This window comes from Canis lupus, chromosome 19 (genome assembly GCF_003254725.2).
Source record: "Canis lupus dingo isolate Sandy chromosome 19, ASM325472v2, whole genome shotgun sequence".
NCBI lineage: Eukaryota > Metazoa > Chordata > Mammalia > Carnivora > Canidae > Canis > Canis lupus.
In genome coordinates this window covers 38,842,506-38,860,660 of record NC_064261.1, presented here as the reverse complement: position 1 = coordinate 38,860,660, position 18,155 = coordinate 38,842,506, and the positions used below count along the sequence as shown (strand labels likewise).

The window sequence follows — 18,155 nt, the reverse complement described above, 5'->3', positions numbered from 1 at the left end:
TTGTTCTCTATAGCTAAGAGTTTGTTTCCTAGTTTTTCCCCTCTCTTTTTTTTTCCGTTTGCTCATTTATTTTGTTCCTTCATTTCCACATATGAGTGAAATCATATGGTATTTGTCTTTGACTGACTTATTTTGCTTTAGCCATAAAACAATGAAATCTTGCCATTTCCAATGACACGGATGGAGCTAAAGAGTATTATGCTAACTGAAGTTCTCCATTTTTTTGTGTATAATCTTTAGGGATTTTTTTTACATATAACATGTTATCTGCAAACAGATCATTTTACTTTTGTCTGTTCCAATACAGATGCCTTTTATTTCTATTCTTTGCCTCCTTGCTCTGGCCAGAGCTTCCAGTACTGTGTTGAAATTTGGCATATGTTGTTTCTGAATTGGAGGGAATGCCTTCACTTTCACCACAGAGCATGACATTAGCTGTGCACTTTTCTGTAAATGGCCTTTATGATATTGAAATGGTTTCCTTTTATTCTGAATTTGTTGAAGTGTTCTTATCATGAAAGGGTGTTGAAGTTTGTCAAATACTTTTTCTGCATCAGTTGAGATGATAATGTAGTTCTGGTCCTTCACTGTTACTGTAGTAAATTACACTGATTGATTTTTCTATGTTGAACCATCCTTGCATTTCAGGAATAAATCCCACTTGGCCATGGTGTATATAATCCTCTAAATATACAGCTGAATTTGGTTTGCTAGCATGTTACATCCATGATCCTAAGGGATATTGGTCTGTAGTTTTTTTTTCTAGTGTCATTGCCTGGCTTTGGTCTCAGGACAGAGGTGGTTTCATATAAGTAAGTGTTCCTTCCTCTTCAATTTTTTGGAATTGTCTGATAAGGACTATTGTCAGTTCTTTAAATATTTGATAGAATTTATTAATGAAACCATTAGGCTCAGGAGGTTACTAATTTCATGAAATTACTAATTTCATCTCTTTCCTAGTTATAGAAGTCTATTCAGATTTTATTTCTTCATTCAGTCTTGGTAGATTTTTTTTAAGATTTTATTTTTTAAGTAATCTCTGCATCCAATGTGGGGCTCAAAGCTATAAACCAGAGATCAAGAGTTGCATGCTTTAGGTGGTGCAGCGGTTTGGTGCCTGCCTTTGGCCCGGGGCGCGATCCTGGAGACCCGGGATCGAATTCCACATCGGGCTCCCGGTGCATGGAGCCTGCTTCTCCCTCTGCCTGTGTCTCTGCCTCTCTGTGTGTGTGTGACTACCATAAATAAATTTTTTTAAAAATTAAAAAAAAAAGAGTTGCATGCTTTAGACTAGGTAGATTTTTTTGTCTCTAACAGTTTTCCCATTTCATCTACGTTATGCAGTTTGTTGGTGCACAGGTATTCACTGTGCTCTCTTATATATTTATCACTGTAGAATCAGTAGTAATGAACCCACTTTCAGGTTCATTTAGAAATTTGAGTCTTCTTCATAGTCCATCTAGCTAAAAGTTTATCAGTTTGATCTTCTGAATAATCAACTCTAGGTTTTATTGATTTTCCACATTTCCTATTTTTTAACTCTCTGCTCTACTATTATTTCCTTTCTTCTGCTACCTTTGGTTTTAGTTTGTTCTTCCTTTTCTAGTCCCTTAAGGTATTAAGTTAGGTGGTTGACTTCTTTTTTTCCATGTAAGCATTGACAGCTATAAATTAACCTCTTAGTACTTTTTTTTTTATTCCTTAAGTTCTGACAGGTTATGTTATTTTCAATCTTCAAGTATTTCTTAATTTCCCTTGTGATTTCTTCTATGACCCTGTGGCTGCTAAAGAGTGTGTTATTTACTTTACATAATTTTTAGAGTTTTCTATTTTCTTCTATTAACAATTTCTAACTTTATCCCATTGTGGTCAGAGAATATACTCTGTGGAACATCCATCTTTCTAAATGTATTAAGATTTGATTTGTAGCCTAATTTATAACCTATCCTGAATAATATTCCGTGTGTACTTTAAAAAGATGTGTATTCTGTTAATGTATGGTGGAAAATATTTTTCTGTTTGATCTAGTGGCTTTATGGTATTTCTTTTTTTCTCATAATAAGTCTTCTCTTTACATACTCGTCTTCTATCTGGTTATTCTGTCTACTGGGGAGAATGGGATATTGAGGTCTCCTATTATTAAAATTCTATTTTCCCCTTCATTTTTTGCTAAATGTTTATAATTGTTATAATATTTATTGAAATTTTTATTAATATCCTTCTTTGTCTCCTGTAACCATTTTTGACTTAAATAATACTATTTTGTCTGACACTATTTGTATTAGGTATTAGTATGGCCACTCCTGCTGTCTTTGGTTACTAAGTATAATAAATATTCTTTTTTGCAATTTCACTTTCAACCTGTGTATCTTTGGATCTAAACTGAGTCTCCTGAAAACACTATAAAATTGGATCATTTTTATCTTTTCTGCCAATCTCTTTTGATTAAAGAGCTTGACCCACTTACATTTATAGTAATTAATGATAGGGAAGGACTTCTGACATTTTGTTGTCTTCTCTATATGCATTATAGCATTAGTCCCTCATTCTTTTTTTTTTTAAGATTTTATTTATTTATTCACGAGAGACACACAGAGAAAGAGAGAAAGAGAGAGAAAGAGAGAGAGAGAGAGAGAGAGAGAGGCAGAGACACAGAGGGAGAAGCAGGCTCCATGCAGGGAGTCCAACATGGGACTCAATCCCTGGGTCTCCATGATCAAGCCTGGGCTGAAGGCGGCGCTAAACCGCTGAGCCACCCGGCTGCCCTGTCCCTTATTCTTGTATTACTATTTTCTTTTGTATTTAGTTGATTTGTTCCAGTGAAACTTTTTTTTTTAAGTAGGCTTTACACGCAACATGAGGCTTGAGCTCATGACCCTAAGATCAAGAGTCAAACACTAAACTGACTGAGGTATCCAGGTGCCCCTTGAGTGAGACATTTTAATTCCTTCCTCCTTTCTTTCCTTTTGGGTATATTCTATAACTATTTTCCTTGTGGCTACCTAAGGATTACATTTTCTATCCTAAGGTTATAACACTCTAATTTGACTTTATAAAAGCTTAACTTCAATAACATACAAAAAATACTTCTATACATTTCCATCCCCAACCCCTTTTAGTTACAGATGTTACAAAATTACATCTTTATGCACTGTGTTTCCAAGAACATTGACTAATAATTTTTCTATGTATTAATCTTTTAAATCATGCAGAAAAAGCGTTACAAACCAAAGTCACAATTTACCAAGTTTTCTATTTTCCCATGTATTTCTCTTTACTGGAAATATTTATTTCTTCATATGGCTTTGAGTTACTTTCTAGTATCCTTCATTTCAACCTGAAGGACTTTTTTTAGCATTTCCTGTAGGGAAGTTCTAGTGGTAATGAACTCCGTCAGCTTTTATCTGAGGGTGTCTTAATTTCTCCCTCATTTCTTTTTAAAGATGTATTTATTTAAGAGCGAGAACATGGAGGGGAGGAGCAGGGGGAGAGGGAGAGAGAAACTTAAGCCAACTCCACATTGAGCCCAAAGCAGGGCTCGATCTCATGGCCCTGATCACAACCTGAGCCCAAACCAAGAGTTGAATGCTTAACCAACTACACCGCCCAGGTTCTCCTCTCATTTTTGAAGGACAGCTTTCTCTAATATAAGTTTCTTGGTTGACAAGACTTTTTTCATGCAGTACTTTAAATATATCAATCCACTGCCTCCTGTCTTTTACAGTTTCTGATGAAAAAAATCTTAATGAGATCCCTTGTAGGTGATGAGTCACTTTTCTCTTGATGCTTTCAACATTCTCTTGTCTTTGGTTTTTGACAGTCTGATTGAATGTGTCTGAATGTGGGACTCTTTGAGTTATTCTATTTTGAGTTCATTGAGCTTCTTGGGTATTAATATTAATGTCTTTCATCAAATTTGGAGTTTGGGGCCATTATTTCTTCAGATAATCTCCTTGCCCTTTTCTCTGTTCTCACAAAGCCACAATACATATGTTGGTCTGCTTTATGGTACCCCACATGTCCACAGGTTCTATTTACTTTTCTTCAATCTTTTTTCTTCCTGTTCCTCAACTCAGTCATTTCACTCATATTTTCTTCAAGTTTGCTTCTTTTTCCAACTCAAATCTGCTTTTGAATTCCTCTAGAAAATTTTCTTTCAGTTATTGTACTTTTCAGCTCCAGAATTACTTGTCAATTCTTTGTTACCTATCTCTTGATAGTCTCATTTATTAATACATTATTTTTTCGAATTTGTCCTCAGTTTTTTGAGCATCTATAAGATAATTGTTGTGAGGGACGCCTGGGTGGATCAGTGGTTGAGTGTCTGCCTTCGGCTCAGGATGTGATCCCAGGGTCGCCAGATCAAGTCCCACATTGGGCTCCCCACAGGGAGCCTGCTTTTCCCTCTGCCTCTGTCTCTGCCCCCCCCCCCCCACTCTGTGTCTCTCATGAATAAATAAAATCTTAAAAAAAAAAAAGATAGTTGTTGTGATCTCTGTAATATATCCACCTCTGGACTTTCTCAGGGATGGTTTATGTTGGCTTAATTTCTGTACTTTGAATTGGTCCTTTCTATGTCTTAGGATTTTTTGTTGAAAGCTGGATATTTATTTAAGATTTTATTTTTAAGTAATCTCTATATCCAACATCAAATGCACAATCCTGAGATCAAGAGTCACATGTTCTACCAACTGAGCCAGCCAGGAGCCCCCAAAACTGGATATTTATTATACTGTGTTAATCCTGGAAATCAGCTTCTCTACCTGCCCTAGTGTTCGCTGATTTTGTGATTGTTACTTTAAAGCTTCTCTGTGCTTAGGACCAGAGAGATACAAACTTAAGATCTTCCCAGGTCTTTTCTAAGCAGTGACTTTCTAAATTCCCTGTCTCTGCAATTGATTTTGAATGACCTAGTCCTTAAATGTCTCGTTGCCAACAAGGGAAAAAGGGGAAAATGAATGGGGAAAGAAAAATAACTCTGGGTCTTTAAATCTCCTGGAAACCACTTGCGATGGTGGGTTTGGAACAATGAATGTTCACCACTGTGTTAACACCTCTGCAATCACAACAATAATCAGGACACAGACCCCTGATATCCTAGAAGACAGGGTCCTTATCACTCACTCTGGCTCCCACAAGCTGTGCACAAGCTACTCTGGGTTCATGTGCATGGCTGCCTTATCTTGGCAGTGAGAATGGGGCATAGGTAGCCAACTAATGTGCTAGGAGCTGAAATGTCAAAAGTTAACCACAATTTACGGTCTAAAATTTGCCCTGGAAGTTTCAAGTCTTTGAAGAGTCTGCAGTGCTCCAAAGTAATTACATCAGACAGACTGTGCTGGTACATTTATCTAGGTAGGAAGACAGATTCCTGGTTCTTCCTACTTTACCATCTTCCCTGACGTTGTGCCACATATGTATTTTTACTTTTTTTACCCTGAATTTTTATTTTTTTGTATGTTTTTTTATTGGAGTTCAATTTGCCAACATATAGCATAACACCCAGTGCTCATCCCGTCAAGTGCCCCCTTCAGTGCCCATCACCCAGTCACCCCATCCCCCCACCCGCCTCCCTTTCCACCACCCTTTGTTCGTTTCCCAGAGTTAGGAGTCTCTCATCTTCTGCCTCCCTTACTGATATTTCCCATTCATTTTCCCTCCTTTCCCCTTTAATCCCTTTCACTATTTTTTATATTCCCCAAATGAATGAGACCATATAATGCTTGTCCTTCTCCGACTGACTCACTTCACTCAGCATAATACATTCCAGTTCTATTCACATTGAACCAAATGGTGGGTATTTGTTGTTTCTAATGGCTGAGTAACATTCCACTGTATACATAGACCATAGCTTATTTATCCGTTCATCTATCGATGAACACCGAGGCTCCTTCCACAGTTTGGCTATTGTGGACATTGCTGCTAGAAACATCGGGGTGCAGGTGTCCCAGCGTTTCATTGCATCTGTATCTTTGGGGTAAATCCCCAGCAGTGCAATTGCTGGCGTGTAGGGCAGATCTATTTTTAACTCTTTGAGGAACCTCCACACAGTTTTCCAGAGTGGCTGCACCAGTTCACATTCCCACCAACAGTGTAAGAGGGTTCCCTTTTCTCCGCATCCTCTCCAACATTTGTGGTTTCCTGCCTTGTTAATGTTCCCCATTCTCACTGGTGTGAGGTGGTATCTCATTGTGGTTTGATTTGTATTTCCCTGATGGCAAGTGATGCAGAGCATTTTCTCATGTGCATGTTGGCCATGTCTATGTCTTCCTCGGTGAGATTTCTGTTCATGTCTTTTGCCCATTTCATGATTGGATTGTTTCTTTGGTGTTGAGTTTAATAAGTTCTTTATAGATCTTGGAAACTAGCCCTTTATCTGATAGGTCATTTGCAAGTATCTTCTCCCATTCTGTAGGTTGTCTTTTAGCTTTGTTGACTGTTTCTTTTGCTGTGCAGAAGCTTTTTATCTTGATTAAGTCCTGAATGTTCATTTTTGCTTTTGTTTCCCTTGTCTTCATAGATGTATCTTGCAAGAAGTTGCTGTGGCCAAGCTCAAAAAGGATGTTGCCTGTGTTCTGCTCGAGGATTTAGATGGAATCTTGTCTCACATTTAGATCTTTCATCCATTTTCAGTTTATCTTTGTGTAAGGTGTAAGAGAATGGTCCAGTTTCATTCTTCTGCACGTGGCTGTCCAATTTTCCCAGCACCACTGATTGAAGAGACTGTTTTTTCCAGTGGATAGTCTTTCCTGCTGTGTCGAATATTAGTTGGCCAGAGAGTTGAGGGCCCATTTCTGGATTCTCTATCCTGTTCCATTGATCTATGTGTCTGTTTTTGTGCCAGTACCACTGTCTTGATGATCACAGCTTTGTAGTGCAACCGAAATCTGGCATTGTGATGCTCCCGGCTCTTTTTTTCTTTTTCAATATTCCCCTGGCTATTCGGGGTCTTTTCTGATTCCACACAAATCTTAAGATTATTTGTTCCAACTCTCTGAAGAAAGTCCATGGTATTTTGATAGGGATGGCATTAAATGTGTAAATTGCCCTGGGGAGCATTGACATTTTCACAATATTTATTCTTCTAATCCATAAGCATGGAATATTTTTCCATCTCTTTGTGTCTTCCTCAATTTCTTTCAGAAGTGTTCTGTAGTTTTTAGGGTATAGATCCTTTACCTCTTTGGTTAGGTTTATTCCTAGGTATCTTATGCTTTTGGGTGCAATTGTGAATGGGATTGACTCCTTAATTTCTTTCTTCAGCCTCATTGTTAGTATATAGAAATGCCACTGATTTCTGGGCATTGATTTTGTATCCTGCCACACTGCCGAATTGCTGTATGAGTTCTTGCAATGTTGGGGTGGACTCTTGGGTTTTCTATGTACAGTATCATGTCATCTGTGAGGAGGGAGAGTTTGACTTCTTCTTTGCCAATTTGAATGCCTTTTATTTCTTTCTGTTGCCTGATTGCTGAGGCTAGGACTTCCAGTACTGTGTTGAATAGCAGTGGTGAGAGTGGACATCCCTGTCTTGTTCCTGATCTTAGGGTAAAGGCTCCCAGTGTTTCCCCATTGAGAATGATATTTGCTGTGGGCTTTTTGTGGATGGCTTTTAAGATGCTGAGGAATGCTCTCTCTATCCCTACACTCTGGACCAGAGTTTTGATCAGGAATGGATGCTGTATTTTGTCAAATGCTTTCTCTGCATCGATTGAGAGGATCATATGGTTGTTTTTTCTCTTGTTGATATGATCTATCATGTTGATTGCTTTATGAGTGTTGAACCAGCCTTGCATCCCGGGGATAAACCCCACTTGGTTATGGTGAATAATCTTCTTAATGTACTTTTGCATCCTATTGGCTAGTATCTTGTTGAGAATTTTTGCATCTGTGTTCAACAGGGATATTGGTCTATAATTCTTTTTGGTGGAGTCTTTGTCTGATTTTGGAATTAAGGTGATGCTGGCCTCAAACATGAGTTTGGAAGTATTCCATCCCTTTCTATCTTTCGGAACAGCTTAAGTAGAATAGGTATTGTTTCTTTAAATGTTAGATAGAATTCCCCTGGGAAGCCATCCGGCCCTGGACTTTAGTGTTTTGGGAGGTTTTTGATGACTGCTTCAATTTCCTCCCTGGTTATTGGCCTGTTCAGGTTTTCTATTTCTTCCTGTTCCAGTTTTGGTAGTTTGTGGTTTTCCAGAAATGCGTCCATTTCTTCTAGATTGCCTAATTTATTGGTGTATAGCTGCTCCTAATATGTGTTTAAAATTATTACATATGTACTTTTAAATGTTAAATAAATGTTATAGTAACCATTTTTAAAAGCAAAAAGAAATGCATAAAACCTCTAATAATATTTAATTTTTTTTACTATCTTCAAAATTGTGTATTTTATACTTAAGGAATGTATCAACTCAGTAATTTTCAGTGGTTGAAGTAAAATGTTGTACTGCCAAAACAATAACACATTTAAGAAAAAAATATTTTATATTGCTTTTGTTTTATAATTAACCTTAGTCACAATTAAACAAAATGGAAAATCTAATTCCCCAAGTGCAGTAGCCACATTTCACTTGCTCAGCAGCCACATGTGGCAATGGCAGCTCTAGACTCCTATCTCCAAAAAATGAGATTTATGAAGTGAAGTTTGGTTTGGTCTACCTTCTATCCTTTACCAACGGGCTTTCTATTACTTACTTTTTCAGAATGCTCACTGGATTAGGTTAGACACTTACCTTGTTAGACAGTCATGTGCAGAAGGCTGGCAGGCTGTAGCTCTCTTAAAGACCACCATGTAGCATAGGAATGAGTGGTTATATCTTCCAGGCATGAGTTTCCAGAAGGCATGGGAGATGTGTGAGTCATTTGATACTTGTCCTCCATTCTAGAAGTACCAGTGCATTCATAATCCAGGAAAAAAACCACCATTTCTTTTTTTTTTTTTTTTAAGATTTTACTTATTTATTCATGAGAGACACAGAGAGAAAAAGGCAGAGAGAGGCAGAGACATAAGCAGAGGGAGAAGCTGGCTGTCTGCAGGAGGCCGATGGGGACTTGATCCTGGACCCTAGGATCATGCCCTGAGTCAAAGGCAGACGCTCCACCGCTGAGCCTCCCAGACATCCCCAAACCCACCAGTTCTGAAGCAAGTAACAGGGCTGGCAGGAGCTTCAGCTTCATTTTACAACCCTGAGGAAGTTCCACTGTTTGTGGAGATCATGCTGTGAACATCCAGTGGTGGATACCAGCTGCTTGAGGGAAAACTGTTTTCAATATTGCTGAATGAGTGTGACAAAAAGAACTTCAGCATTTTTCAATTTTTCAGGTTTTTTTTTAATTTCAGATAACACAGGAAGGTGAGTGTCAGCAAACACAGGTTAAAACTATAAGAAGATGCCATTTCACACACATCAAATTGTTTAAAAAAAAATTCTTTGTCAATATCAAGAGCTGGCAAGAATAGGAAGTAAAAGGAACTCCCATCCAGAACTAGTGGGAATGTAAATTATTTCAGCCACTTTGGAAAAACAATTTGCCATCATCCAATCAAGCTGAAGGCACAGATCCCTCACCAGTACATGCAGAAGTCCCCACTTATCCATGGGGAATATTTTCCAAGACCCACAGTGGATGCCTGAAACTGTGGATAGTACTAAATCCCCTATATACTATGTTTTTTCCTACATGCATACCATTATAAAGTTAAATTTATAAATTAGGCACGGTAAATTAGCAACAAGAATAAAATAGAACAATTATAACAATATACTGTAATATAAAGATGTGATTGTGGTCTCTCTCTCATACTCTTTTTTTTTCCTATACAGACCTATCTATGATCAACTTTAATTGTTAAATCAGGTAGATTACTAAAAGATTAACGGTAATAATAAAACAGAACATTTTAATGCACTGTAATGAAAGTTTTGTGAATGTTGTCTCTCTCTCACAATATTTTATTATGCCGTACTCACTCTTCTTATGATGATGCTGTGAGATAATAAAATGCCTACGTGATGAGATGAAGTGAAGGGAGTGACACAGGTTCTGTGACATAGTGTTTGGGTACTACTGACCTTCTGAAGCTATATCAGGAAGATCATCTGCTTCTGGACCACAGTTGACCATGGGTACCTAAAACCATGGAAAGTGGACTTGTGGATAAGGGGAGACAATGTAATAATAAATGCACTTTTGTATCAACTCTTCTACTTGTTCACTTAATAGTCATAGATAGTGCAAGAACTTGATGGGTTAGAGGAAAAATGTAATGGTCCCCACCCTGCAAGACTGTATGATCTAGCAAATTCAAAGAGCTTATGTGCTTGTTGCTAATGTATCCTGACAATCACAACTGGCCTCCTTTATTCTAGCATGAAGTAATTCATTAGATTAGCAAAAAGGCTTGGAAGGGGTTGGGTAAACGTATTGATGGGTGGGATACAGAGGGGGGTATATAAAGAGTGGGACCAACCAGGTGGCAAACTGGATGACTAGTTTAGAGAGAAGGGTAAGATTCTCCAATAGAATTTTAAATATATGCTTCACCTATTATATAGTTTTGCTGAAAATCAGCCCTAAATCTTAAGAATTCTATGTCAAGGAAAAGACAGGTATCATCTTCTCATTTACCACTGGGAGAATTGACATTTTCCTGCTTACCTTGTTCAGATAAAATACATAGGTAGTATTTAGCCAGACTAATCAAGAAAGAAAACAGAGTAGTCAGATAAATGAAAGGAGATATGAAAGAGAAGTTACAAATGATACCACAGAAATATAAAAGGTCATAAAAGACTACCATGAGCAATTGTATACCATCAAATTGGACAACCTAGAAGAAATGAAAAAATTCTAGAAACAGAGGGGGACACCTAAGTGGCTCAGTGGATGAGGTCTACCTTCAGCTCAGGGCATGATCCCGGGTTTGGGGATCAAGTCCCACATCAGGCTCCCTGCGGGGAGCCTGCCTCTCTTCAAAAAAAAAATTCTAGAAACATAGTCTTCTGAGACTGAATCAGGAAGAAACAGAAACCGGAACAGACTGATTACTATTAATGAAATTGAATCTATAATCAAGAAACTCCCAACAAACCAAAGTCTATGACCAGATGGTTTCACAGGTAAATTCTACCAAAATTTTAAAGAGTTAATACCTATTCATCTCAAACTACTGAGAAAAATAGAAGAGGAAGGAATGCTTCCAAAATCATTCTATGAGGCCAGCATTACCTAGATATGAAAACAAGACAAAGAGACTATAAAAAAGAAAATTACAGACTAATATCCCTGATAAACAGAGATGCAAAATTCCTCAAAATGTTAGCAAACAATTAAAAAATATAATAAAATGATCATTCACCATGAGCAAGTGGGACCTATTCCAGGGAAACAAGGATGGTTCAATATACACAAATTAATATGACATAATCCATTAACAAAATGAAGGATAAAAATCACACTAGCATCTCAGTAGATACAGAAAAAGCATTTCACAAAATGCAAAAACTATTCATGATTATAACTCTCAACAAAGTAGGTACAGAAGAAACATACCTCTTTTGCCATATATGACAAACTTGCAGCTAACACTCTACTCAGTGGTGAAACCTGAAAGCTAATTCTCAGGAAATGCAGGTCTCCCTGGGTAGGGCTGGCTCCCTGGGGACATCATTATTTTATTTTATTTTATTTTTAAAGATTTTATTCATTTATTCGTGAGAATACACAGAGAGGAGAGAGAGAGAGGGAGAGACACAGGTAGAGGGAGAAACAGGCCCCATGCAGGGAGCCCGATGTGGGACTCGATTCCAGGTCTCCAGGATCAGGCCCTGGGCTGAAGGCAGGTGCTAAACTGCCTAGCCACCCGGGCTGCCCTGAGCCCATTATTTTATTGGTAACTTTTTCATCTAGCACCCTACTTCCTACCTTCCCTGACCCTCCCTGATTCTGAGGAGCTGTGGACCAGGCCCTTGCACCTAACATTTCCATTTTAATAGGTATATTGCTGAAAAGGCTCATGAGTACATGGATCTTGAAAGGAAGCAGTCAGGACAACTGAAGAACAAAACACCCAATTCCAGTGCTCGGCAAATGCAATTTATAAAATTCCTACTAATCCATATAAGCAGCATAAGCAGATGCTATATGGATTGTTCCATTGATCTGAATTAATAGCAACCAAATGAATCATCACAGTTAATTGACATGACTTGTCTTCTTTTGTTATTTTTATAAACGTTTTACTTAGAAACAGCCTATTGTTCATAGTAAACTTAATGGATGGTGAATATCAACTCAACAACTCAGGGTGTTTTCCCAAAGAGTCTTCCAATTGTTCCTTTGAAGAGTGAGGGGGCATTTGATTGTGCTAAGCCAAGAACTATCAGAATAGGTATAAATGTCTTACAGCTGATTAAATGGTGTCCTGGCAAAAGGAGATTTGTTCTGGTGTAATTTCTTGGACACTCTTCCAAAGAATGCTCTTTTTTTTTTTTTTTAATTTTTTTTTTTTCATTTATTTATGATAGTCACACACAGAGAGAGAGAGAGGCAGAGACATAGGCAGAGGGAGAAGCAGGCTCCATGCACCGGGAGCCTGACGTGGGATTCGATCCCGGGTCTCCAGGATCGCGCCCTGGGCCAAAGGCAGGCGCTAAACCGCTGCACCACCCAGGGATCCCAAGAATGCTCTTTCTACATGAGAACCCAATGACATTTTCCATTCTTTGAGAGGAGGGTAACAAAGGAATCATCTTCCTGCAGAAATACGAATGAGCCAGACTGCAGTCCCAGGTTGGAATTTGGCACTTTCTTCAGCAGCATGCTTAAAGCAGTCGAGCCCACGCAGAATGAACCTTGAGATACAATTAATCTTCAGACTTAAGGCCAGCAACGTAGAGTCTATTCCCATCCCCTCTCCAAATCAGTGAAAGTCCCCAAAGCTAGATATTAGGATGATTTGAACTAACAATCCTCATTCCTTGCTGAGAACATTCCCATCAGGTAGGAGCTGGGAGCTGTGGCTGAGTCGGAGGAAATAGCCTACACGTGTGGCCCCTTTCACTCTTCTGGGTGCTCTGCTTCTCATCCTGACCCCACACTCAGGTCTGTACCCACAGAACTTCCCTGCCATTTTTCTACTTCCATCGTGACCCTTCTGTGAAAGAATGCCTGGCTGGGGTTTGCCTGAGAAGCCTGCTCCTCCCCAGGAGAAGACTTCTGCTAGTGGCAAGCCTGACTTGTTTGTCAGACACGGAGATCTGCTAACAGCCTAGTTAGCTCATCTCTTCACATTGGAAGAGGATGCTAAGGAAGGTCTTTATGGAGACCTTCGCACCATGTTCCACCACAGTCCCCACATAAATAGTTTTTTTGGATGTTGTCCAGGAAGGGTGGCTCTATCCTGAAAGGAGGGCAAACTGTTCCGAGCTCCAAAAGACTTGCAGCTTTTTGACAAACTCCACAGCTTCAACCTGAGCTCCAAGCAATATCTAATATCCTCCATGAGAAACAAGACCACGGTAGATTTTTTGCAACACTTGCTTGCCTGTGGCTCTCAGAGACAGGTAGCATCCATTTACTTGGACAGTAATACCCCCCAGAAAGACAGTCCCCACGCCCCCAGCCTTGCCCTCCTCTATCCCATCTGCACACGGCTGCCTGAGTAGTCATTATGAAACAGCAGTATGACCCGTTCTCTGCTCTCCATTAGTAATCATCTTGGGATACTCAATACTAGCTGCCACATCAGAAGAAAATCCAATTCTCAATAGCTTAACAAAACAAGGTTTATCCCTCAACTTTTGGAAGGCCCAAAGAGGCCAGGCAACCGTCCTCCACTTAGACCTACCTACACCACTTACACCTGGGATCCTCCCAGGCAGTCATGCAAGGAAAGAGATGGAGGAGTCCTGGGGCCCCTGCCTGCCTCCTCCCTTGGCTCACAGACCACCGGCCTAAACGCCCTGATCACCAGAGGAAGTTTTCATGAGCTCTAACTCCCTGCCTTGTTCATGGAGTATCTTGTCAACTTTTCTACCCTAGTACAGTACCTATAATGGCAGAGCAACATGAACAATGTACAATGTACGGTCAGGAAGTCTGAGAGGGTAGCCTCACAGGACCCAACCACCACACACTTTCTTTAAAGTGTTTTAAAACACCATGCATATTTGCACCCTGCTCCTTGTTACATCCAGGTTCATTTCCATATGATAGTCTTTTCTGACTTCAGAAAAATACTGCCTCTCAATTTTGCAATCCTACATCTTACATAACTGAAATGTAGTTCCTACTCAATATACCATTTTTTAATAGTAAAATGAACAGCAATATATCCACCACCTAGTTTTTTAAAAAGGATCTCTCCAGTACATTTAATGCGTGTATGCTGCTCCCCAATTGTATCCTCTTGCCTTCCCCATAAATAGAACTACTGTTCTGAATTGTGTATAAATCATTCCCTTGCTTTTCTTTATAGGAATACTACATATATACATATCCTAAATAGCTAATATATTGTTCAGAGTTGCCAGTTTTTTTACTTTTAAATAAATGAAAATCATTACTGCATATATGCCTCTGTGACAAGCTTTTTTCTGTTAAAGATTTTATTTATTTACTCATGAGAGACAGAGAGAAAGAGGCAGAGACATAGGCAGAGGGGGAAGCAGGCTCCCTGCGAGGAGCCCGATGCAGGACTCAATCCCAAGACCCCGGGATCACGACCTGAGCCAAAGGCAAATGCTCAACCACTGAGCCACCCAGGTGTCCCTGTGACAAGCTTTTTATATTCATTTTGTGTCATCCATGCTAGTAAGTGTCACAATAGATTGTTTATTTTCATTGCTCTATGGTCATACTCTAATATGATTATCCTTTCTACTGTTGAAGGGAATCAGGGCTTCCAGTCTGTGGATTTTATATAAAACGCTGCTCTGAACACTCCTGCTCATGTCTCCTGGTATAAACATGCACAAACGTTTCTTGAAAGCAGTGATTCCAAGATTAGAATGTGCTTCAGGATCACCTGGAAGGTTTGCTCAAGCATGTATTGCTGGCTGCAATCCCAGTCTCTGGTTCAGCAGGTCTGGGTGGCTGGAGAATGTACATCTTTAACAAGTTACCAGGAGATGCTGATGCTGCGGTCTGGGGATCACACTGTGAGCACCACTCCCTAAAGCAAATATCCAGGGACAAGTTACTATACTGTAGGTGATGCATGTGTTGAAGTTTTTTAGGAAACGCAAATTACATTTCCAAAACTGTACCAATTTACACTGTTGCCAGCAATGGATGAGACCCTGTTGCTCGAAATCCTTGTCAACACTTGAATACTGTCAAACTTTAAGATTTATGCCCACCGGATATGTGTGAAATGGTACCTCACTATGATTTAAAATTTTTTTTTAATTTTTATTTATTTATGATAGTCACAGAGAGAGGGGAGGGGAGGGGAGGGGAGGGGAGGGGAGGGGAGGGGAGGGGAGGGGAGGGGAGGGGAGGGGAGGGGAGGAGAGGAGAGGAGAGGAGAGGAGAGGAGAGGCAGAGACACAGGCAAAGGGAGAAGCAGGCTCCATGCACCAGAAGCCCGACGTGAGACTCGATCCCGGATCTCCAGGATCGCGCCCTGGGCCAAAGGCAGGCGCTAAACCGCTGCGCCACCTCACTATGATTTTAATCTGCATTTCTCAATTTACTAAGGAGGATAAACATCTCATAAATGCTTTGCTCATTCTTTTTTCTTCTTCCCTGACCTGTTTATGTCTTTTTTTCTGACTATTTTGCTAATATGTTTTCAACCCTAAATGGTAAATTTACCTAAATGGAATTAGGTAAATCCTAATTCATGGAGGTGGAGTGGGGAAGATTTTTAAATGTTTTGGACACTAATTCATGTTGATTGTGTGCAAGTCCCATTTTCCAGCTTATAGTTTCTCTTCTCATATTCTTTATGGTGTTTGATGAAAAGTAGTTTTTAATATTAATGTAGCCAAATTAATCAATCTTTTCCTTTATGGTTCGTATTGTGTCTTTACTAAGATCTCCTTACACTAAAAATCCAGGTGTCCTTCCTTACTCTAAAATTTTAAAGCTACTTTCCCACATAGCAATCCAAAGAACTCAAGTAAATTCCACTAACCAACAAGTTTTCCTATGAAACTGAAGAATGTGCAACCTTTAATGATTTTGTAAATAGAAGCCCAAAGTCATATACAAAGTTCCGCCACTAAATACTATATTATATTCATTGTATATAACTACGTCACTAACCAAAGCCATTCTACCTTGGTCAGCTAGGGCTGTTGTAATAAAATACCATAAACTGGATGACTTGTCAACAACAGACATCTGTATCTCATGGTTCTGCAAGCTGGAAGCCTCCGATCATGGTGCCAGCATGGTCAGGTTCTAGTGAAGGCCCTCTTCTGGGTTGCTGACTGCTGATTTATCATTGTGTCTTCATACGGCGGAAAGAAAGAGAGCTCTCTGGGGTCTCTTGGATAAGGAGACAAATCCTGTTCATGAAGGCTCTATCCTCATGACCTACTCATGCCCCAAAGGCCCTACCTCCTAAAACCACCACACCAGGGTTTAGGACTTCAACATGAATTGGGGTGGGGGGGGGGGGGCACAAACATTCAGTCATCCTTTTTTTAACTTTTTTCTTTTTCCTCTCTGGCTTTCTTCCTTTACAGGGCCAATATTTCACACAGAACCTATGTGAACACAGAAAGTAAGGCAGATGCTGGGTAGCCAGCCAGAGTTATTCACTAGCCTTCTTGCCTCTAGGCATAATTCAAACCCCAGCACCAGAAAAATGACAAGTAAATACATGTCATGGCCACCACATGCTACATCCAAGACCTGAATGAAGTGAACCTCTGACCTTCCCATGCATCTGTCCAGGCCCTTATGTATGCTGCTCTCACAGCCTGGTGGGTTTCCACCACTTCAGCTCCTCCCATCATGAACCCCAAAGAGCACATTGGATGGCACAAACTTAGAACTGTCTTCTCCACAGAGTTGGAGGAGGGCTAGCAGAACACCTGCACCCATGGGCCCATGCCCATTCCTTCACAAGCAGGGAGCACCTTATGTGCAGTAAACTCTTGAAATGGATGTATAAAGTTTCAGCTCGGTGTTGTCCATTTAATACAGGATTGTGATTAAGCTAACATGCTGGGTTTCTACCTGGAAGTAGCTCTCTACCACATCTGACAGGTTCCATAGACCTTTATCACACCACAGGGTCTTTTGGGTTCTGTGATCCTTCTTAAAAGTGTTACTATTTTGTTGTTTTGTTTTGTTTTCATTTCACTGATAGGCTGAGCAATGACTACCAGCTATTCTGACTCACATGAAGACTGGGGTGCACACATTTGCAGTTGAAATTCCTACCACAGCGTTGCTGAATGATCTGAAGATAAATGCCAGGGTCTGTAAGAAGCTGTTCCTTTAAGATACACCATACATGACTTGTGCTTGAGAAACTCTGGATTCACTTATTTAATTGTGGGACAACTGCCTGATTTGAGGTCATATATGATTTGACTGTTTGCAAAAGTTTCAGATGAAATCTTCAATGATGAGGATTACCTATACCCTGACCTTCTCACCAGGCTTGCTGAGCTGACCTGTCCCCGTTAGGACAGTACAGCAGTCCTTGGGCTGCCTCCAGCAGCCCCTATGCTTAGCGGCAGGTCAGCTTTTCCCACAGGTTGGTCATACAACAGCTTCCCGAAACAGTTTCCAACCAGGATACTCTTGGGGAATTCCCTAAACCCATGAAGGAAATGTGTCTGGCTCTCAAGCCAGATGGCATGAGATAAACTACTGGGCTCTTTGGACGGATTTGGTTTTTTTATAGACCTTCAATGGCTCAGCCGAGACACATCCAGTTGGGACTGAGCAACAGACCCATTCCAAGGAAGCTGCCTTCTTATGCCGTATCCAATGAAGCTACACAAGCCTCCTGATGGCCAGCTGGGAACAAGCTTTGCTTTCCTATTTTGACCCCCTATAGGGGTTCAACCTATCACTAGACTGCTTAAGAAGAGCGTTTCATTTGCTTGTGGTCATTTTTGTCACTGATCTTTGGAATATCCTGAAGCAACATAAATGAAAAACAACAATTAAGAGTATTCCTAGGC

The 18,155-nt window shown here is 39.9% G+C and overlaps 1 protein-coding gene across 13 annotated transcripts in view; it reads right to left on the bottom strand.

Annotated features, from left to right (window-relative positions):
* The window catches only part of RAB3GAP1 (RAB3 GTPase activating protein catalytic subunit 1), a 143,972-nt gene that overhangs the window by 22,534 nt on the left and 103,283 nt on the right, over window positions 1-18,155 (bottom strand). For 3 of the 13 annotated variants that reach the window (XR_004807040.1, XM_035702248.1, XM_035702249.1), the window contains exon 24: window positions 10,077-10,134. The exons of 4 other annotated variants lie outside the window; for them this stretch is intronic. Coding sequence is in view for 3 of the 9 variants with exons in the window: in XM_035702248.1 (XP_035558141.1) it covers window positions 10,077-10,134 (58 nt within the window). In the remaining 6 variants the exon portion in view is untranslated. Of the gene's footprint in view, window positions 1-9,201; window positions 9,249-9,309; window positions 10,135-12,537; window positions 12,858-14,640; window positions 15,179-18,155 lie in introns of those variants that run through there. 6 more of the 13 variants (XR_004807044.2, XR_004807048.2, XR_003129269.3 and 3 more) reach the window with 4 other exon arrangements.